Source organism: Venturia canescens, chromosome 2, assembly GCF_019457755.1.
Source record: "Venturia canescens isolate UGA chromosome 2, ASM1945775v1, whole genome shotgun sequence".
In the NCBI taxonomy this organism is placed as follows: Eukaryota; Metazoa; Arthropoda; class Insecta; order Hymenoptera; family Ichneumonidae; genus Venturia; species Venturia canescens.
Window position 1 is genome coordinate 14,229,965 of NC_057422.1, and position 22,867 is coordinate 14,252,831.

At 35.8% G+C, this 22,867-nt stretch overlaps 4 protein-coding genes across 7 annotated transcripts; 2 read left to right on the forward strand and 2 right to left on the reverse strand.

Annotated features, from left to right (window-relative positions):
- The first annotated feature begins 208 nt into the window (after nucleotides 1-208).
- LOC122406751 (UHRF1-binding protein 1) lies at nucleotides 209-12,969 on the forward strand. 4 transcript variants are annotated; one of them, XM_043412423.1, is made up of 18 exons: nucleotides 209-650; nucleotides 1,640-1,841; nucleotides 2,184-2,375; nucleotides 2,576-2,801; nucleotides 2,973-3,139; nucleotides 3,377-3,536; nucleotides 3,958-4,212; nucleotides 4,325-4,564; nucleotides 4,894-4,920; nucleotides 5,266-5,358; nucleotides 5,485-5,678; nucleotides 5,938-6,175; nucleotides 6,343-7,559; nucleotides 7,764-7,898; nucleotides 8,488-8,499; nucleotides 9,182-9,541; nucleotides 10,076-10,223; nucleotides 10,345-12,969. In XM_043412423.1, exons 1-18 carry the CDS (start codon nucleotides 607-609, stop codon nucleotides 10,710-10,712), a joined length of 4,278 nt encoding a protein of 1,425 aa, XP_043268358.1. In that variant the 5' UTR covers nucleotides 209-606; the 3' UTR covers nucleotides 10,713-12,969. The 4 variants fall into 4 exon arrangements, with proteins under 4 accessions (XP_043268358.1, XP_043268359.1, XP_043268360.1 ...); XM_043412424.1 differs by lacking the exon at nucleotides 8,488-8,499 and having other exon boundaries at nucleotides 210-650; XM_043412425.1 differs by lacking the exon at nucleotides 4,894-4,920 and having other exon boundaries at nucleotides 210-650.
- A 20-nt stretch (nucleotides 12,970-12,989) lies between these two features.
- mRpL21 (mitochondrial ribosomal protein L21) lies at nucleotides 12,990-15,127 on the reverse strand. The gene is made up of 4 exons (XM_043412436.1): nucleotides 14,913-15,127; nucleotides 14,579-14,704; nucleotides 13,703-14,023; nucleotides 12,990-13,230 (listed from the first exon to the last, which is right to left on the reverse strand). The coding sequence occupies exons 1-4, from the start codon at nucleotides 15,010-15,012 to the stop codon at nucleotides 13,130-13,132; spliced, it is 648 nt and encodes a 215-aa protein (XP_043268371.1). The 5' UTR covers nucleotides 15,013-15,127; the 3' UTR covers nucleotides 12,990-13,129.
- A 500-nt stretch (nucleotides 15,128-15,627) lies between these two features.
- SNRPG (small nuclear ribonucleoprotein G) lies at nucleotides 15,628-16,565 on the forward strand. The gene is made up of 4 exons (XM_043412441.1): nucleotides 15,628-15,966; nucleotides 16,105-16,127; nucleotides 16,245-16,369; nucleotides 16,443-16,565. Exons 1-4 carry the CDS (start codon nucleotides 15,935-15,937, stop codon nucleotides 16,491-16,493), a joined length of 231 nt encoding a protein of 76 aa, XP_043268376.1. The 5' UTR covers nucleotides 15,628-15,934; the 3' UTR covers nucleotides 16,494-16,565.
- On the reverse strand, nucleotides 16,561-21,775 carry LOC122406752 (uncharacterized). Its single transcript, XM_043412427.1, has 3 exons — nucleotides 21,126-21,775; nucleotides 17,998-20,134; nucleotides 16,561-17,889 (listed from the first exon to the last, which is right to left on the reverse strand). Exons 1-3 carry the CDS (start codon nucleotides 21,210-21,212, stop codon nucleotides 17,852-17,854), a joined length of 2,262 nt encoding a protein of 753 aa, XP_043268362.1. The 5' UTR covers nucleotides 21,213-21,775; the 3' UTR covers nucleotides 16,561-17,851.
- Between the last annotated feature and the right edge of the window lie 1,092 nt (nucleotides 21,776-22,867).

Here is a 22,867-nt window from a genome sequence, read left to right on the forward strand (position 1 = left end):
AGGTACTCTCAGTGGTAGCTACAGAGAACATCTTGGCATAAAGGTGGAACAGCAACTGTCCGCCGCTTTATATTGGGGAAATTTGATTGTCCCTATGACGGTGTCACTATCGTTACTACCACGACGCGTAAAGCCTGGAAGGGGAAGTACACACCCAACGGCGATAATAAGTCATGTAAACGAGCCTTAAAATGTCAGATTTTAGTTTGCTTTTGGCTAAAGTCTCCTACCTACGTCTCTGGTGAGAGTGGAATAGGGAGCAGGAGGAGTGAAAGAATTCAGTAGTGTAGCGGTGCGCTATAGTGCGCCATGCGGTGTATTGTCTATGTACGTAATAATCGCGTGTGGTTCTCCTCTTCCTTTCCTGAGACCATAATCAATTGAAATTCTTAAAAACGTAGCTCTGTGTCGTATTATAAAAATCAAAAATTAAAAAAAAAATTTATGATATAAATGGGCGATGGACCATTTCAAGCGCTCCATCATTTTTCCTAAATTCAACAAAGGAACGCGTTCGTAATGGATTATCGGACATTACAGTGAAATTCATCGTGATTCACGAGAAGCACAACATTTTCGGCAAGGCTTCCACGACGAGAGTGCGAAATGGTTTCGATAATTAAAAATCAACTTCTTAAACATCTGTCAAGGTAAGTTTTCATGAATACTCTATGTATATATAGAAATACTCTGGCAAATATGTACGTACGGTCGAAAAAATTCGTCTGCTTTTGACGTATACCCTATTGACAACTGGATCCTATAATAAAGAAAATGCACTGTTATTTCAACCTACTGTTTGCTCTGAGCTTTCTGACGATTATTTTATTAATCTGACATCTTTTTAATTCAAATTTCGATCGTTCCGGATCCGAACCTCACGCTTCCTTCTTTATCTCCATAATCAATGCTTTTGGAAAGCAATCGTAATTTTCATTTATATATCGTTGCCCCATATTGAGATAGATGTGCTTTTAAAAATACTTTTTTCAACCGTCTTGTTATCACTCTTTAATTACAACATGCATTACGTATATGCATCTAAATATATGTTATGAATTGTCATAATTAAATATCCTTAAACTACATATCACTATAAAAATATATATCAATGTACCCGCGCATATACATACGTCCATAAAAAATGATTGAATACCTATTATCATAGCTATATATCTGTATGTACGAATCCGCAGATAAATTTCTTCTGACAGACACAATTTCCTTATCTTTGATCTAATATTTCCCAATTTCACACTATGAATTGCTATTTTATCTATATTATTCCATGAAATCACCTGGGCAAGTAAAACTTAAAACTTCGAAAAATAACCTTTCCAGCACTTATTTTGCATCAGCTCATGGGTAATACGTATTGTGTATGGTACACAAGTCTTGCAATTCCAAAATGAAAAAATTTCAGATTATGGAAGCACAAAGAAGTATTTGTGATGTTTTCATTAATTTTCATTTTTTTGTGGCTTATTTATTTTCCAATACTTTGTGTACAGTTGTTCCACCTAATCTATTTTATATATTTTCTTGATTTTATTATTATTTTTCTATATTAGAATTTTTTACGTGTTGTCTCAAGTGTATATATGTAAAAATGTAGTTAACATTTTTGTTTTCTTCTTAGATTCTGCAAAAACCTTTCGGCAGACAAAATCAATTTAAGCACATTCAAGGGAGAAGGGGAGCTCAATAATTTGGAGCTGGATGAAATTGTTCTCACCGATTTACTGGAATTGCCATCCTGGCTGAGACTGACTAGTGCTTGGTGCAACAAAGTCACCTTTCGTATACAATGGACAAAACTCAAAAGCGTTCCAATATTCTTGGTACGTTGATGACAAATAATTTTGGATTTTCATACATGTTTGCTTGGTCAGCTGGCTCCTGACATCAACCAAATTGATTTTGGCATATTATTATTAGTTATATACGAAAATTAGCAAAAAGAGATAGAGATCATAAAAATATCATAAAATATTGATTGAAATAAAAAAACACGAATTTTAGCTTATAATGTTCAGGTAAAAATAATTAAATGCCTAAAGTAAATTGAATGAAATTCATAATGGAAAAACCATTCATATTAAATTTTAATAAATGTTATTTTTTAAGAACTCCATCTTTTCGAGTAATTATGTTATCAAATATTCCTTTTCCTTTTATTCAAGCGGTTGGACGAAGTTCACATAGAAGTGGAAACATGCGAGGATCTCCGCAGCCCTTGCTCACCTCAAGGGACTGCAACCCTTGCTGGTTCCACGAAATATTCCTTCATTCACAAAGTCATTGACGGCATTACTGTTGCCGTTAACTTGGTCTCAGTTACATTCAAAAGTCCTGCATTTGTCGCATCTGTACAGGTAAGTGAAAAGAGATGAAAGTATCGATCCTTTGCCAGTGCTTTCAATTATTACTGATTCGTGAAATTTTGTCTTTCATTTAATTTATTATCAATCTGTGTTTTTGTTTTTCTAAATTTTATCAAAATATTCAATGGAGCTGGAGGAGAATTACAAACAGGAAGATTTAATTGCCAGTATTTCTTTTCCTCTGTGAATAGATCTCGAGGATAATGGTTGAATCAAAGTCACCAATGTGGCAACGTTGTGATCTTCGGATGACAAGGGTGAAAGATCCTGAACGTGGGCAGCTATTAATTTTCAAAGAGCTCGAGTGGCAAACTGTTCGAATCGAGGCTCAAAGTACCAAGGACAGGGCGCTTACTCCTTTAAGACTACTCACTAATCAAGCCCGGTGTCGAATCACAATTAAAAAGAGAATATCTGGTACGTGATTTTATTATTTTCATATTTTTATTTTTCAATGCTCATCGTATTTCGTTGTAATTTCATCAGAGATGCTGAATTTTTACCGAATTACAGAATTGATGTTTTCTTTTACTATTTTAATTTCTCGTTTTTTTTATATTTCTGGTATGTTTTCTCTTTGCTTCACAGACTGTTTTGTAATGGGCTCGCGTCTCGTACTTATTCTCGATGACCTTCTGTGGGTGTTGACGGACTCGCAGTTGAAGGCTGCACTTCACTTTATGGATTCACTTGGCGATCTTGTCGAACGAGCTACAGTCCTCGAACGCAAAACAAAAGCTGCTAGAAAACTTGAGGTGACATTTTCTCAGTAATTTTCTCATCTTTAAAGTCACTCATATACATATACGAAATTAAAAGGATTTTTATTCATAAAATGATCAATTATATTACTGTAAAAGTTCGGTTCCACATGATCTGAAACTGTTTCAATACGTTTCCAACATTTACGATTAGCATAAATGAAAAAAGTTGATTACATTCATCTTATGATTTACAGTAGTCTGATTTAATGGAGAAACATTAATTTGCAGGTTTTGCCGGAATATCAAGCCCAAATATCACAACAAGCCAGAACGAAAGTTCCGCCAAATAGTCTAATATCGAAAATGTTCACGAGATACGATGTTGTTGAAACTTCTTATCACTTCTTGTCGCAACGAATAGATCTCCATCTTTGCGACGATCCTGGAGGTACTTTCTTTGTTCCGCACAGTAAAAACTATTTTTCCATAGATTTTTTTTTTAATTTCGGGAATTCACGCAGGACACATGCATTTACATATCAGATTCCAAAATGATTTATTGTTCCATATTTTCGAGACACTGAAAACAAAAAATTGTCGTTTCACGAGTGTTCCTTGGAGAAGTGGTAGAACATTTTATTTTTTACTTAATAATTCCGAAATATTTTTTTTGAATTTTCATGTGTTGAGGCATTCATAACGAAGTTTGTAGAAAAGTTACAAGATTTTTCACTGGACAGTTTCGAAGATAAATTTGGAAAACTTTTTATCAAACATTTTTTAAACATTACGTTAAATTTTTTTTTCTCGTAAGCCTGCAATATAATAAAACTAACCATTCGATTATTGAATCATCCTAAAATTGACAGCCGGGAGATCGCTGCATCCTGACCTCAAGGACGGAGGCGCTTTACAAGTGTCACTTGTGAAGTTTCAAATTGATTATTATCCTTATCATCTGGCAATTGCGGATAGAAAACATTGGGCGAAGTACAAAGAGAATGCAACGCCTCATAGTCAGTGGCTCCAGCAATCCATGAACTCTTTTCGTGGTCAATTTATGGACTTTATCGATATGGGTCGAAATCAACATTCACCGCTTCGGAATCAAAAGAATTTTACAGGTAAAGAATGTTGTTGGATTATTCGAATGAAAATGCGATAAAAACAATCATTCTATGCCAATTTTGTATCTTCATTAATAATGCATCAACTTTTTACCATTCTATCCTCCAGGAAATCAACGATCCATGTCAGAGGATTCTGAGCGACATTCCCATCAACAAATGTCGGGTCAAAATCAATCGGAAGCTAAAAAACCGTCCCAACACTCGAGCGGCAATCCCGTGAAAAATTACGTTCTCGAACAACTCGCCAAGCTCATGACTACTTGTATGATTATCAAGATCGACGACTTTACAATATTTAAGGTTACAAGCTCGACCAGGAAACCGACAACGAAAGAATTTATTGCAGGTAAAAAATTTAATTAAAGAAATGTACAATCGAATGAAATTTCAACCATTTTCTCGATAGATTTTGAAATCTTAGTCAATTTATGTTTATTAGTGGAGCAATTTTTTCATTTCAAACCTGAACGAATGCCACTTGTAGCATAATTTTTTTAAGCTAAATTTGTAATTTCTCCTTATAATTATTTATCGTTTAAAAACAAAATCATGTTCAATTATCTTCAGCTGAAATGATATTCGCGAGTATGAAAAAAATTTTTCACGTTCGTATCCATGAAATAAAACATTTTATGTTCGTTTCGTAAAATTCTAATGTTATAAAAAATTGTACAGCTCAAACGAGGAAGAAGCATACACAAGGTATAAAAACAAACGAAAACCGAAATAATGTTGAAGTGTAAACTGATGTAGTTCGCTTGCCTGGATGTGTTTAAAAAACGAACGTATTTTTTTTCTGAATTTTCATCGCGTTTACATTGCATCGTAGAGATGTCCCTCTGTTTGACGAATATTTTTCGTCAAATTATCCTGAGAAAAAAATATTCGTCGAAACGTATTCGTCAATAAATATCCTACATAGAAATATTTTTGTTTCAGAACATAGCTGGAATAATTTGCATGGGTTGACCATTGTTTTACGATTTAGTCGTTTAGTTTTGTACGATATGAGTTATGAAATAATTATGTAGTTATTTTTATCTACAGGTGATCGCGACAAATTTTGTCTTCCCGAGGATGTAACGATCGTTCATGCTGAATTCACTTATTATTATTATCCTGGAGACATCACATTCCCACGTACGTATCAATTCTCACATTTTTGTAAAAAAATATCTCCAAAAAAGTCAATATCGCAGTATTTGTGGAATAATCCAAAGAAAACACACAACAATTCACTCGCTTACTTATGCTTTCACTTTTCAGTGCCACCACCCAAATTCTACGTTCAATTGAATCCGATACAGGTCAACTACGACATTTGTTCATGTTTGTGGTTCAATTCGTTCGCACTCAATCTCTACCATTCACTAATTGCCGGTACGGAAAAAAGTAATAACGCCGTTTCCTCCTCCAATCTTATGTACTTTGACGTCAAACTGGAGGCCATTCTACCGAGGGTAAATTTCATGTTTATTTTTATCTTTTACTATGTCAATCTGCTACGGGACTCATTGTTACGGGACTTCCTCTCAAGCAACTACAGGGATTTTTTCAAAAATTGCGCCAATTTCTTCTCGTTTGACAATCTGTCAATTACAGTTCAAATAAATATGAAATATGAAACGATAGAATTAATATAAAAAGTTGAAAATTTCCATGATTTTTTGAATTTCCTCCAAACAAATCTGCATATTCCGTTTAAACTTCCACTTTTAGATAGTGTTCGAGGGTCAGCACGATTATCCGAATCAGAGGGACCGACCGAAGTCATTGCACATTCAAACATCGCGTGTATCGATCACGAATGTTCGATCGAACGAGAGATCGTCACGGGCTGATTTGGCAGCCTGTTTGAATGCTTTTCAAATGGCTCAAATGTTTTTTGGTGCTGAATTTCCGAGCAAAGAGTCCGACTTTCACGTCGTGACTGAAAAATTTCTCGATCATTGTGCAGGTAACGATTGTCATTTTACTTCGAAGATCAAGCGTCATTTGTTAATGATCGAAATTTGCTTGCTTTTTAGACACATATTTTTCCCGGTATTAACTGTATTCCCATCATTAAAACTGGAAATTTTTATTCTATTAATCGAAATGAGAAAATATTTTTGAATTCTACAGGAAGAGACAACGTGAGAACGTATCCGGTAAATGCGAGCTGCAACAGCGTGAACGAATTGATACGCCAGGTGAATCGTGAATTATTATGGACCGAGGCGAAGGATGTTTGGTGTTGTAATTTGGAGCCAGTTTGGGGCGATTTCTACGGGGCGCGTGCGGTAGGTTCGACGCGCCCAGTACCGTTTCTCGACGCATTTCCTTTGACCATTTGGTTGCACGTGAACACGAGTCAAGATGATGGAACAATGACGACAAAAAAAAATGGGGAAACGAATACAGCTGCGGATATTCACGGACTTGCTTACATAAGTAATCTCGTGAGCGTGCAAATAAATCACTATCAGTACTTGTTCCTGCTGCGGCTTTCAGAATCAATAGGAGAAATGGCGACGTATCTCGTGGTTGATTCGAACAAAATATTGAAGGTCGAAACTGGTGGCTCCGTAGCGATTGGGGCGCTCGTCCCCCAGATAGAAGTGACCTTCATAACACCATCGCAAACTCCTGGAAAAGAAAATTCTGGAGGTGATTTAGAGTCGGTAGTACCGGACTCGTCGAGCATCGCTGACGACCTCGTTACTGGAAATTTGGCTTGGCAACACACGGCGGCAAATGCTCGAGGAGAGTTTGGAGCTAAACGCTTGAATACGAGCAACGACGTGGAAACCCCACAGAGTGAAGTTGCATCGATGCTTTCCATGGATTTTCCACACTCGAATTGTCCATTATCGACCACTGTTACCTTCAAAAGCGAGGATCATCATCCTTTAAGATTCGAGCATGACTCACGACTTCAAATTCACCCCTCAACACAATCCGAACTTGAAACAATACCCAAAAATTCCATCCTTAAAAGTCCCAACATAAAAAATGATAATTCTTCTACACCACCACCTTTCATCCCGAATAATTTCAACGTCGGTCTCTCATCCATGAAAAAAGGTTTCGCCAACCTCATGACCTCCATCGATTCTGCACTCAAAGCCTCGCCCGAGGACGGCAGCAGTGATACAGTCTCCATGCGCAGTGATATTAGCTCTGACAGCGAAAACTATATCGTTGTTTCCCTTGAGGAACAAGAAAAAATGGACGTTTTCGGTAGTCTCAATCCCATTGGCATTACCACCGTCGAAGAAGCACGCGAAGTCGTTGTTGAGGAAACACCCGATACCCAGAGCGAAAGGTCCATGGACAGTGTGTGCAAGAGGAAAGATCTCGTGAGTATTTCTCACGTTTTATTTTATTTTATTTCAACCGTTTTCAAGATTTAGCGACGGAGCATATTTTTTACTTCATTTCCAACGGCTTTAACAAAATCTTCAAGTCGGATGCTGTTTCGAATATACAATCAATCAATTTCAAACAGTTCGCTGATAATTTGGAAACCGACTTTCATTTGTTTATTGGTATTTGTTTACTAGGTTTCAATGACGACTTTCAAACTATCAAAAATGGAATTAATCCAACAATCTTCAGGCTTTGCGTCTTCATTGAAAGTGCAAATATCGAATATAGCAAGTGAGGAATGTTCTTCGATACCGTGGGACGAATTTCAGGTGGGTTTGATTTCCGTTTTTCGCTGTTAGAAATCCATTTTTTTCTACGATATTTATTCGCGTTCTCTTTCTCTATCATTCGTATTTTTTTCTGTCTTTTGTTTTGGACATAGTTTGTTCGAATGTACAGAAGTCCCGGTGTGGCTTTTGGTATTCCACGAATATTGTCTTTGCTGTACAATAATAATTTGAACGACTGCATACCTCGAATCGAACTGGAGACAAACTTATTTTTTTCAATGCAATAAATATGAAAAAAATATTTTTAAAAATCTACGATTTTTATAGTCATTCCATAGGGGATGAGTTTATAAAAGTTGAATTTTTGGGAACAAAATTAATCGTTACAAACTCATTGAAATAGAATATTTGACAATTTTTTAAAGTTTCACGAAGAATTGCATTACTCAATTCGGTTTACTCTGATTTCACATCAAGTTTAACATCACGATAAAGAACGAAAAACATAAGAATTTTTAACATAACATGTATTCATACGATTTTTATCGTATTTTTAACGTTTTTTTGCATGCTTTCTCTCCCGCGCTCTTCTTCTCTTATGAATGTTTTTGTGTGGCACTTGTGGCAGGCCAAAAGAAAGGTATTGGCGACATTAACTTATACATATTTATGTACATCAAGTAAAACAAAAGTGTTGGATCGATGTTAGAGCTCTGAGTATGTCGCGAAATGGAAGCGTGCATGCATCTCTTTGGAATGTTCGTCTTAGTGTATTTTCAAAATAGTAATTTTTTCTCGAGAATGTCCCAATACTCGATGATTCGTAATTTGCTTACGCTGAAAAAAAATGGGGAATGCGCTATGGCTGAATTGTTTGCTTGTTTTTTATCGATCATTTTCCGACTGTTTGGAATTCAATTCAGTGATTTTATTCTTCCACATTTCAACAAAAAATATAGAAATACGTTAGGCATAGTTTTAAATAAACAAAAAATCGTATTTGAATTAAATCGTCATCTCTCGTAGGCGAAATGACGAAACCGAATTACAATTAAATTTGGAGCTAAAACATTTCATAGTTTCTTGATTTTTCAAATGTAAGCTTCATCATCTAATTTTTAAAAATTCAAAAAACAAAGAACCATCGATCTTCATAATGAAAATTTATTTCTCGCATGAACAAGAAATTTTGCAAGCCTGAAGTATGTTAACTAATTCGTCGTAGTTGAGGAATCTGGAGAGCCAAGAAACAATTAAGAAAAAATCAAATATTCGTTTTTTATGAATACTAACTGGATATTCTTTTGGTGAAAATGATTCAGACAAAGTTTAGCTCGCGTTCGAGAGGCTGGGTCGAATTACCATCGGATGCCGATTGTCGTGCACGAATAAAGCTCCGCCTCGATCACGGATTGAAGAACAAAGAAGACTCCAGGAGACTGTCCCAGGCGAGCCAGTGCACAATCGGTGAACTCAGCAGCCGGAGATCCTCTCAGGAAAAAACAATCACTTCCAACATTTGCGACATTGACTTGCATGATAAGCAGGCTCTTATGGACATGTTCGAGGACACACTTGAAATTCGAGTTGCTGACGTTCCCTTGGTACTTTCCATGAGCTCCGTCACCGGGCTCGCTGATCTTGCAGAGGACGAAATAATACCAAAACCCATACCAATGGAGGTGAGTTTATTCCATTTTTTGCTTTGCTTCACAGTATTTTCACATACTCGAATATAATAATGATTTCCGTTTTTCGAGGTGTTCTCGCAGCAGAACGGTTTGAGTAAAAACATGAATATAGAAAGATTAAAAAAGAAAATTGTTCAATTAATTTTCACATTTTCATAAATTTGCATCGCTATTCATTCGTTTTAAATACTCTTCAAGTTCTGCATTTCTGTTATTTTTCAATTTGTATTATAATGCCTGCACCTTTACCAGTTTTGTCGGAGCCGCTTGATATTTAACAAAAAAAAAAAAAAACAATAGACTTGCACCTTATTACTGGTGAAAAGAAAACGATAACTTTTGTTCTTTACGTGTCAGGAGTGTAAATGTACATCGAGATTATTATTGACTGGACGATCGATGGTGAACCTTAATAAAAAACTGCGATGTTAAATGATCACGAATTTTCTGAATGGTTGAGTTACAAAATGTACCGAAGGAATCCTGATTTATTAGGATTATGATACAACGTGTTTTTCATTACAGTTACTGTTGGAAAACATAACACTTCGACTGAACGAGGATCGTCCACCCAATAACATCACTTCTCCTGGACCAATTCCGATTGATCTGAATATATCAAAAACCAGAATATCCAGGGATGCGAGCGGCATTTTTTTCATAGGCCCGACAGGTTAGTTTCTCACAAATTTCATTCGAATAGACTCGATGAGCTTCATCCTTGATTTCATTGATTTTTAATAATTTTTGAAAAACTGTATTTACTTGACGGTAATAAGAATGTTGAATTTCAGTGAGCACTCTTGGTGAGGGAAGTTCGAACGGGACGTTGTCGAGTGGTCAAAGTTCAAGGGACGTAGAGCGTGATTTGGAGCTAATGTCGTTACGACAATCGAGCAAATCTATGAAATCAGAGAACGAGGAATTGAGACGCCGTATCACAACGCTGGAACGTTTGTCCGAGGAAAATTCGCGTCTTCGACGAGTCGAAGTGGAATCCGATTCGTTGAAATCGCGATTGACCGCGGCTCAAGATGATATAAATCGTTTGTTGAAGGAAAAGCGCGTACTACAGGAAACGATAACCGACCTACGCGATCAAATGTTACGGATGAACGAGCCTGGAAACAGTAATAGAGCGTCGTGGTCGATCAAAAGATAGCACACCGGATGTTTCGATTGTACAAATTGTTGTAGCGCAAACAAATCATAATTCATCGTGTTTCACGATTGTTGTCGTCGTATACGTTTGCCACTTGAAAGAGCCTTCGGAGAGATCCAGAGCTCATAGTTTCCGGGATATCGCGACTGAAGCAAGAGCCTTCGTCAGATCGTGGAATTCTGAAAAGAATTTCTTTTAGAGATTCCTTTTCGATGCACTGTTCTTGAAATGTTCATTGATTCGTAACGGTGAATTTTAAACGGTGAGAAACTACATCGAGGAAGGGAAGCAACAGTCGGGCCCTTATTTATGCCCACGTTCAAATTAACTCTTCTGATTGATAAATTTTTCTTAGATCATATTTCTCACGAACGGTGGATAAAAAATGAACTCTTAAAAGCACTTTTTTCTTAGGAATTTCAGGAATCGTGTGATCCTTCACAGCCAAAACTCGAGATTTCTAGGACTGCGTTTTCATGAGCGAAATTCACGACGACAATACTTTGTACCGGTAAACATTTCATTGTTTTTTTGCAGCTTCCGAAAACCCCTGTCGGGACGGAAGATCATTTAAAAAAAAAAAAAATCTAGAGTCGCAGTATTGACTCCAGAAAAGCACATTTTTTTCCTGAATTTTGCCTTCAGTAAATTCTAAGGCTGGTTCACGCGCTCCTAAATGTGCTAGGAGAAAACACTTTCTTTCGATTCGTTACGCCGACCCGTCAAGGTTTTTAAACACTCGGATTCTTTAGAATCACTCCATTTTTTATCCGAGATTTTCCGACTTGAACATAGTAAAGAGAGTCGAGATCTGCGGATTTGGGCCTCCTTCATTCGGCCAGGTTACCTTGGAAGGGTGAATGCGGTTAATATCGCACTAAGGCGCGTCTATATGCCTTTCCATCGTTTTGAATTTTCCGTAGCAGCCATATACGAGAAAATTCAAGATGAATGCTCGAGCCGATGTGATTCTTTACGGCTCATTGTGAATATTTCTAGGGAAGTTTTTCTTCAAAAACTAAAAAAATCTAGAAATATACTGTTTCTTGAAAATTTGGGAAAATATACATGTCTCACTTTTGACGAAAAAACCGAGGTAATATTTGAAAGAAAAAAAAATGAAATGCAGTGTTGTAGATACGAAAAATTTGATGTTACTGAAGGAGGAATTTTTCTATACGACTCCTGGCAACCACTTTGTGGAATAATTATTATGGTGAATTGAATAGGGTTGCAAACACACCCTCATTGAATCGCGCGGTTGTGGCAATACGGTGAATCCCCAACTTTTCTACCAGTTGTTTTAGTTTATATTTTATATTGTCAAATTTTTTAGTGCGTTATAGAATCGATTTATCTTGAATCGTTATTCCAGAAGCCTCGTTGTTTTTGATTCTTCCTATTTTTTGTAGTCTCTGCTATGTTTACAATTTCAAAGTATATATTTTAATTCTCTTATTCTTCCTACAGCGGGCTTAAGAAATTTTGTCTGCTTTTTTGTTACCTCGTTGACTGCCATTTTGAAATGAGTTTAACGACTTCACTTTTAGTTTGTTTTTCATTCTTACTTTATTAGAACTCATAGAAATTACTGGACGTTGAAAAGCATAGCTAATGAATAAAAGACAGTCTACTATTTTCTTTTCTCTGTTATCAATTTAGCAATAATTATTTTTTTCGCTAGAAAATTTGCAGGATTCTAGAAATTGGAATTTACAATGAGAATTGAGACGAGATCGATGGTAAAGATTTGAAAGTTGACCGAGCCAGCCAAGGTCGTGGCATATTTTGGATTGATTAAGACCGAAGAAAATTATTCGGACAATGTATAGGATTTGAAGAATTCAGGCGAAGAAAACATATCTAGATAGACGAGAAGATGGTATTTTTTGTTGTTTTTTTCGATTAAGAGCTCGTACGGGTTCCATACAATCTTCGCAATCCTTGTTTACCTCATTAAAAAATCAAAGATCTCGAGAATAATTAAGGTGGTGATATATACACATATATACACAACATATACATATACACTTATATATGTATATTAATAAATTTATTTTCAGATGCTGATGAAAAGACTGTACAAACGTTCAAAGTTTTATCGTAGCTTAAGCCCTGATATTCATGACTATGTATGTGTGAAAACAGGGACAAAAGAAAAACAAAGATGGAAGGAATGAAAGAATGGAATATGCAGGAATTGTGGAATTTAATGTTTTCCTTCCTAATGAAATAAATTCCAGATGAGGTTTTTGAACTTGGCAATCTTATTCCAGCTTTGATCGTCAATTTTTGTTGTATTTTTGTAATAGAACATTTTTTTATACAGTTTATTGCTAGAGGATATTTACAAAAATCCTGAGGGAATATGAGTTTCACGATTACTTTAACCAATCGCAATAGTTATTAGTATTAAATTAATATACTCTATCCAAACCTTCAACCTCTTTTTTGTCGTCAATGTTTCCATTGATTCTTATCGAATTTATTCTCACCATCGTGTGAGGTATTCTGTAAACTGAGATAGAAAAAACATGTAGACATTCATCATAAAATGGTGAATTAGATTATAGCAGGATTTCAGTTATCGAATCATTAATATTATTGTTATGGAAATATTTTACTAGTTCACAAGTTCATCTTTAAAAAAATTTGAACGTTTTTTTTTTTAATTTTTTACTTTGAACACGAATCTGCAATCGGAAAATTTTGATTGAGTCTCATTTTCTTAGTGACTTTGAAGTATTGCCATTGAGTAACTTCTCATTTAGAAACTGACAAATTTCTCTAAAGTTTTTGTAATACTATAATCGAGTGACAACAAAGTTAGCTCATTGTTGAGACTATTTGACAGGATAGGATTGCACGACCAGCAGATCCAGGCTCAAATAATATGGAAAAACTTGGTCTAATTTTTTTCATGGACAAAAGTCAAAATTTAGAGGATGAGGATATTATTGTATCATTCAAAGAATTGACTATATACTCACAATGTATACGCTTGTATTGCTTTCTCGCTCTCATACGAAATCTTGTTTTTGTGTTGGAAAATGTCTTCTCGATTACAGTCGCATCTACGCTGACTAATTCTCGATTAAGAAGCGGTCGACCAACCAGAGTAAAGTCTGTACTGCCTACAAGCAATACTTTCTCAAGTTTTAATTGATCACCAGGCATCGGTGGCCAATAACCTTGGATCACTATCAAATCGTTATCCGTCACTTTGAATTGCTTGCCACAAATGTGTACCACTGCAAACAGCCTACTTGTTGTGCCTGTGCTTACTTGGTTATTGACTGCATTCACAACATCTGCATAAAACAAAATGAATGGTCAAAATTAATTCTAAAATCCTAGCAGAGGATCAAAAACAACTGTATCTTTTTGACACAGAATTTTCTTTTTTATATTCACTTGAAACTTCTTTTATAGTCTTTACATTTGGTTAAATCTCACAGTATTGTTTCTTAAATCTCAGGGACCCTTGTATTTTACTATCTTTTGGAAGAATTTTTTTTTATATGAAGATTGAGTACAAATTTTCCAGAACTCATTACGCAAAAACATCATCCAAATTCCCCACCATTTTTGTGATTTTCTCAATTGTTATAGCATAAAACCCTGAAATCACTTTCGTTCAACAATGAAAAATTTTCGATATAAAGGATCAATAACTATGGGTAGGAATCAAACGATGCAAAATCAAGAGATTTTCCGTGGTTCACCTTGCTTCTGTTTTGAAAGTTCATTTGTACAATCGTGGAGCATTTTGAGGTTAGAATTTTTCAAAACGATTAAGTCAACCACAACTATATAAGGACAGATGATAAAATCGACAAAAATGATAAACGAAAAATATTCCTAACCTTCGGTTAACTTGTCATCAACTATCGTTGTGTCTTCCACTTCTGTCTGATGGTCCGGTATCTTTGGTATCCATGGAAGTCCGTAACGTATTGGGCCGGCGAACGATCGCGACAACGGTTGAGGATCTGCATAAAACGGAAATTACGACAGAAAAAAAAATTTCTGAGTGAAAATTCAATCGTCTTGCTCAAGCTGCTTTTATTTTTAAAATGTATTTCACTAGTTTTTAATGCGATAGTATTAAAGGATTTCGAAAAAGTGAGGTTAAAAATCATAGAATAAGCTAGGCATACGCGCATATGAAATATTCATATCAGAATAACGTAAACATACGTGTAAATCGATGTTTAGCAAATAATCCGGGATTGACACGTTTTAAACAATTGTTTGCAACAATGCCAATGGTTCGTGATAAACCGAACAAAGCGGCCATGATAGATTACAATAATTTTGTTCCTTTCCTTGGTTTTTGTTTTCTTCTGTATGGTGGAGCCACTATGTTGGAGAGAGAGGTGATTGGAGGTGATGATGAATGTCGTCTGGTTTCTGGGTCCATCTTGTATTATTCGAATTGACAATCAAAAATAATCGTTATCATAATAGTATCTACATGTCAAATTGAATAAGCACGTTAAACGGTCTCCTTAGAATTCTTCTAATTTATAATTTCGAAATTGAATAATTAAATATTAAGGAATAATTAAATATTAACTTCTTCTTCTTCTTCTCCTCTATGGCTATCTCCCTTCCATAGTTTAGGGAATGTGCCACAGTACATTCGTTAGTCTATTCTACTTGGACGCTGACAGCGTTAATAGCGCTATTTTGCGTTCGACTTGGCGTTGTAAACGCTACAAGCGTTTAGATGGGTGCGTTTAGAATTGTGTTCTCAACGCTCCCGACGTTCAAGTGGTTGAACGCATCCACAGAGACAATCGTTTGTTATCTCTGTTATCGTACTACTGCTTGTTTCGCTGTCTTCATTTTTCGATGAATTCAGTGTTATTTCGTCGAGTAATTGAAAAAGAACAAATCACTCGTTGGTTCCGTCATTTTGTAATTGCACCAAGTCGAACATGACGTGAACGCAACCAGCGTCACCGCGTTCACTTCAAATCGAACACGTTTAAGCGTTATTAGCGTTATTAACGCTGTCAGCGTCCAAGTAGAATGTATCCTAAATTTTGTCGGCTGTGTCACTATATATTTTTTGATAGTTTGAAATAATCCCACAGAGCCCGAAAGGCAGCACGTGTCAAGCGGTCAAGCGACAACAAGCGGCAAATAATAACGCTTAATTTGTCTTCAATTTGATATTGTTAACATACTCTGTAAATAATTCATCCGTTACAATCATGAGTAAAGCTCATCCTCCAGAATTGAAAAAGTAAGTAATTTTAATTCCCACGGTAAGAGCAAATATTCATAAAGTTCCAGTACGAATTTCGAGGTTATGGTCCGGAAAACGTTTAGCGGCTTCCACCAACGTATTTGATTTCAATGTAAAATCTGTTTTACATTCTAGGTATATGGACAAGAGGCTGTCGCGTGAGTGGAATTTTTGTTAAAATTATATTCGAAAAATATGAATTATGTTATACGAAGTGAATAAACAAGAATTTTTTTAGCATTTTCTAGTAACCGATTTATTGCGTGAATTTTCAGTCAAATTAAACGGCGGAAGGCATGTCATAGGAATTCTGAGAGGATTCGATCCATTCATGAACATGGTCATTGACGAAACTGTTGAAGAATGCAAAGATGGCACAAAAAACAACATCGGCATGGTGGTGAGTTCATGAGCAAAAATATAATAAAAATACAAATACTTCTTTTTTTCAACAAGGCATTCTCATTTTCCAGGTAATTCGAGGCAACAGCGTCATAATGTTGGAAGCTTTGGATCGAATATAAAACTCAAACCCACATGTTTTACGCTTGTAAGTTAATGTAAGGAAAAAAATAAATAATTTCATAAACATGCGACATAAAAATTTTATTGATTCTTCTTATAAATGGTGTGAAACACTTGGAAAAAAAACATTCGGGCGTATTTTAATACTGTTTTTGTGATCATCAAAACTATTACAATCGTAAATTCATCCTTTTCTGACCATTATTTCTAACCATTTTGGAAAAAATGATGAAAAAAAATGTAAATCGTAAAATGTGAAATGGGTGAATATGATTTTTGCTGAAAACATTGTTGAAGCATGCTCAAAGGAATTCTCGCTTGATCAGAAAATTTCTTGAAAGTATTAGTTTGTACAAAATTTATCACACGAAATATTTGTTTCTTTTCTTTAAATAATAAAGGTCTTATGGCAAGGCACTCGATTTAATGAATCATTTTTTCGATTGAGGAACGTTGTCTGCACAATTTGTATTTTGTTTCTTCCGAATTACGTTTTGTAACATTAAGCCCTTTTAATTTCTTCTTATTCGTACACTCCTGTCTTTCTATCTTTTTTTTTTCTTAATTGCGTAACATCGGTGTGAAATAAATCTAACACGGTAAATTACACAACTCTTATAAATATATCACAATTTTTAGTGATGTGATGATCGTGGCAGGAACACGAAATTTTGTTTTTTTTTTTTTAAAAAAAAGAAAACGAAAAAAATCACTACCTAATCGCAATAATTGCATATTCCTTTTTTGCATGTGCTTGATCCGATTTTTCATAAATTTGCTGAAATATGAAATATGTTACATGTTTTTGTCATTTATTCAGTGCTTTGTACCGAAAAGAAGCGTAAAAATCAATATCACCAAAAAAGTAATGAAAAGATGATTTTAGCTTTAGTCTTAGAGCAATAATATGACAAGCTATTCACAAAAAATCCTTATGCGATTCAAGTGCAAAATTCCATAGGAATCTTGAAATATTTTTTTATTGTACTAAAATTAAATCCTAGAAAATTGTATTGAAGAAAAAATAATAATCGTGAGTGAGAATGGAATAGGGTAAAAGGTGTGAATGATTTGAAGAACTTATCAAAGTGATCAATAAGCTCAAACTAGCAATAGTAAAAAAATCCTGATGAGTGAAAAAAACATTTGGACTTCACCAAAAGATAACTTGTCAATACGTTATTTGAGGGAAAGGGGGATAGAAAAAAGTTCTTCCAACTTTCGAGCAAAATGCTCTAAATGTTAAGCGATTGCGTGAATTCACTGCTGTAGAAAAAAAAAAAATCTTGAAGTCAACGAGTCTGGACATTCGGTTACGCTGGGTTTATCGAAACTATGGGAAATCCAATCACGAATTTCATCGGGATATGAGATTTGCGTCAGCTGCTCCTGGAGCTGTATGGAAAAATGTAATTTTTAACATTAACAGTCTATTAAAATGAGATAGGTAATTTATTTTCCGTGCCTATTGATTACGTAGATTCAAATAAATAGAATACTTACTTGATTCTGTCAATGAGTCGGTTTGTGAAGTTTCTTCGAGATTTTCATCGGTCTCTGGAGTGTCTGATTGGTCAACAAAATTATGATTTCTTCTCCGAGTCAATCGTCGTACGGGCATTTTGATTTGATTTTTATTTGCTTCCTGTTTCGTTCCTCGTGAATCGTTTGAATTCGAAGCGCCTTTTTTCCTCTTCAAATTACCATTTTCACGTTCCACGAGTTTGTTCTTCGTTGATTCTTTCGTTTTGACAGCTCGGGCTTGTTGCTTGATAAATTCACGCTTTTTTTTGTCACGATTCTGAACTAACATAATTTTCTGTCGTTTTTGCCGTTCAATTTCTTCTAGAACTTTTGTTGCGGACATCTCGTGTTTAGTTTTGAGATGATTAGCCAAATCACCATCGGTGATTCTCGCGTGACACCGTAAACAAACGATCGAACAGCGATGATTTTCTTTTTCAATTCTCGAATTAAATACGACTTTGCAATTAAAGCAATGGAGAAATTCGGCGTTATCGTCCTCAGCGTTGGCGTATTCGTCGTCGTCGTCAGCTGCTTCCTGTTTGTGCATCGTCATCACGTGTTTTCTCATGTTGCAATGATGCATAAATGGTTTTTTACAATATTTACAAGTGAATTTAATTTCGCCTTTGTGCTTGGCAATGTGAAGTTTGAAGTACCAGTCGGTGCTAAATGATTTCGAGCAGAAGTTACATTCGAACGATTTGGCTCGTTTGGCTCCATTTTTTTTTCGTCTACCACGTCGCAAGCCAGACTTGTATCGTTTTAAAGTAAATTCGGATTCGGCTTTCCTTGATATTTTGTTCGCAACCGCTTGACCTCTCATTCGTTCGTTCGTTTGAGGCAAAATCTTTGCTGGAGTGTTTGCGAAACTCATCGTTTGATTGGGAGTCTGAGAAACAAGACAAAACTTTGGAACTCCCTGAGTTAAAAGAGGGGATTCCATTGTGAGCCCGCTGATGGGAACGACACGGATAGGCATCAAATAAGGAGTCGAGGAAGAACCAGTTTGTGGTTGCGATGGAGAATAATCGTTGGGTTCATTATTTTGTCTGGTATTTCCGCTCCGTCGAATGGAAATAAAATGTTGAGCTCTGGGAGACGTTATTGGTACATTAGGATCGTTACGAGTGCTCGATTTTCCTGGAGAATCCTTGGAATCATTGCCCGCTGATTGACCAACGACTAGTTTTTGTCCTGGAAAGAATGGATAACGGGGCAACAGTTTTCCATAGTTATCCCTCCGAGAAGTATTCGGTGGTGTTGTAGCACCGGTAACCGAAGTAATTCTTATGGTTGGATGATGCTGAATGGACAAGCTAGTTTTTGGTATGACAATGAGCTCGGAATTTCTTTGCAAACTTTCGAAAGCACGATTATGCCCGTTAATCGGGTCACTATAATCAATTCTTCTGGTTTTTGTAGACTTCAATATCTGTAATTCTCGCATTCTCATTCTGTCTTTCATCAGTTGAGTTCGACTGGTTTTGTTGTGTCTGTACTCGGGCCGCAGCTTACAATTTTTATGCATCATTTTCGATTTACGAGTCTTCAAATTGACGAGACAAATGTCACAGCGAGATGAGCGATCGCAGCGGTTACATCTTATTACAGCTCTTCGACAACGATCATGATCAATGCTCAATGCATCGCATTTATCATCTTTGCAATGTTTCGAGACCGGTGCATCGATTTCTTCCTCTGATTCCAAGTTTATTGCAATCAGGGGTGTTATTTCTTCTCCTATCACCAATCGTTCAATGTCCACGGTGCACATCAGGTTTTCACATTCTTCGCTATGACCACAAATTTTATTTTCTCTTCTGAGTGGCAAGAGAGCAATAGCTGATTTTCCCTCAGTCTTTGAGGGCAATAAATGCTGGTCGTCTGCGTCTATCCTCGATAATTTTTCCTTTTCACTTAAGTTTAATATTGGTATAACTGACAATTCTGGCTTTGTTTCTGCCTTAGTATTGCTCTCCATGGAACCATTTCGCTTTTCATAAGAGTTTTTTGACAAGGCTAAATCAGAAGCCACTGAGCCATCTGTCAATGGTGTTTGCAGGTAAACGTTTTGCCTATTGAGCAATCGTTTTACTGATTCCGAATTTAATATCTGCAAAATAATTCGCAACATAAATACTATGTTTTATTATTTTTTTTATCAATTTCCTTCTCACTAGGAACATTCAATACTTTGTCATACTTGTTAGAACCTTTGTACAAGCTTTACATTGTAAAAAATAACAGTTATCATATAGGCAAGGAATAGTTTTTTTATAATACATTTATGTACAATACAAGAAGGTATTTATTCCAATATTAAACAAAAAGTAGAATGATCGATGCGCTAAGCAAACTTGGGTAAAGATCATACATTAAGCATTGAATGATATATTTGACTCCAAAATTGATTATAGTGTTCAATTGATTCAGTACAACTACGAAAGTTTATATCAACATCTATTTGTATAGATAAAAAAGATTAATGGTAATGGTAATCTAAATAAATATGACCAGCTTACAATACTCAATTCAATGCATATGAAACTCTGTAAAGTTCAGTATAGTAACAATCACAATAATAAAATAAAAGGAGTGTAAGTATCAATTGACAGTTAAGAGTATAAATAATGAGATAAAACTCGAGAGAATGGGCATTCGATTGAACTTTATTTGATTCAACTGTTTTGTAAGAATATTAAATCTATTTTGATAACTCATAATCAAAGCTCCCCAATGTGGAAATTTGCCAACTAATTCCGTGCCATCTATTCAGTGAGATTTTCAATTGACTTAGTGCTTAAAATAGAATAATAGTCAAATAGAAAATCTTGTGTGAAAGAGGATTTTTTTAAATTTGGAGTAAATTTTTATTTGTTGGACTGTGGGCAAGTCCAACCAACGTCATTATTGAATAAACAATATAAACGTTCATTCGATTACAATAACATGAAATCCATCAAAATGAATTGTCATGATTTTTGAATCAACATTTTTTATGATCTGCTACAAACATACTGAAGAACGAAAATAAAAGATTTCTTGAAATTGTGATTGAGATTTCTGAATCTACAGTATAATCAATGGCAAATGAACAATCTTACCTCATTGAGCGTGTTCATTGATAATTCATTGCAGCCTATTTTTGGAGTGTGTACAGTGACGATATTGGGAATGGGTGCATAGGCCATAGTAAAGGAGGTATCGAAAAATCAGGTGAGAGAAAAAAGTGGAGGTCGAGTACAATTATAGCGATAGGACCACCGTAGAAGCCAAAATATGACGACAGGACAATAGGTCGATTGTGATTATTGTGTTGAATAACACTGACATTCAACGACAGTGTGCGGAATGGCGAATTGAAAAATGAACCGAAAAAAATAGACACTCTCGGAGCTCGGAGCACTCAGGGAAGGCGTCGGTACGAACGCCACAAGCATCTTTGCTCGTTTCTTAGCTCATTTTATCGTATTCGGACGAATATTTAGACGATTTTTCAATATTGTATTCGCGTGAAACACACGCGATGGTTCACAGCCTCGCGGACGAGGCTACGAAAACATTTTTATTATTTTCCGTATCTTCCGTCACTGGTGTGTGCGGACTACGAGAAACGCATAATTATAATAAAGCTAATTTTTCTGCACACAAAATCAGATGCGCGCGCAACCGGTAAAACTCGCCCGCCTTGTCGCGATGTGTGTGCATCAAAGAAGAAACACTCGCGACAAGAATGTGTATCGTACACATACACACACGAGTGCAAGGGAGACCAGCTTTGACGATTTTTTTATTTCGCTTGCTGTGCACAATAAACACGTTGCGTGCGCCGATTCTACGGTTCGGGATTATTTTCTTTTTTTTCAGCATGAGTATTCGCCATATTGGATTCAAACCGGATCTCGCATTTTTGTTAAATTCCTTCTTACTCGGTACAGAAGATAGGACTGTTTTCGCGTGTCGATAAAAAAGCGAGTCGAAAGTACCGATCGATAAAGCTGAAATCGACAATGTGTAAACTAAAAACAGTGACATCGATAGTCGGTAAATACGATTTAAGTTTCAGTGAATAAGACCTTGTTCTTCCGATGGTTTTACCATTACGTGGTGCCCTCTGTGTATTTACTCAAAACAATAAACACGAATCATATGCAATACGTTTCTTATCACGAATAGGCAATTATATTTGCTGAGACTTTGATAATACGTTTATAAAACGAGACGCAAAACTATCGATAGCATATTGCCCGACTCGTAAAATTCGTAACGACTAAATATACACATATATATACCCGTAAAGTGAGAAAATGTAAGCAAAATTCTTAAGTTATAGATTCGCACCAGATCGAATTATAATTTGATCGAAATACAATAAATAAGTAAACAAATGATTTTTCGTGACGCCAATTTGTTTCAATTTGCGAAAGCTATTCTCATAACAGTACTCAATGTGTTTGCCTTCGTTGTTCAATAATGTCACATCGTTTTCGATTTAGGTTATATTTATCGGACAGAAGTGCAGTGACATTTTATTGGTGTGCCTCGGGACCGTATGTTTTTCCCATCGAATATCTTCGGACACGAAGTGACGGAAAAACCACGGTGAGTACATTTTTAAAATCCCAAAAGAGCCTGATCGAATAAACCTGAGATCATACGTCGCATTCGAGTTTTGGAAAGAAAAATAAAGAGTGGCATTGAATAAGGGATCTCGCGAGTTCTCGTGTTGAATGAATTTAGTCTTCCTCTCGTTTCTAATTCTTCATAGATGGAATCTCGGTATTTATATGCGTGCGTGCGCGTGTGTGTTGTGACGGTATGAGATCTGGTATCGATCTGGGTTTTG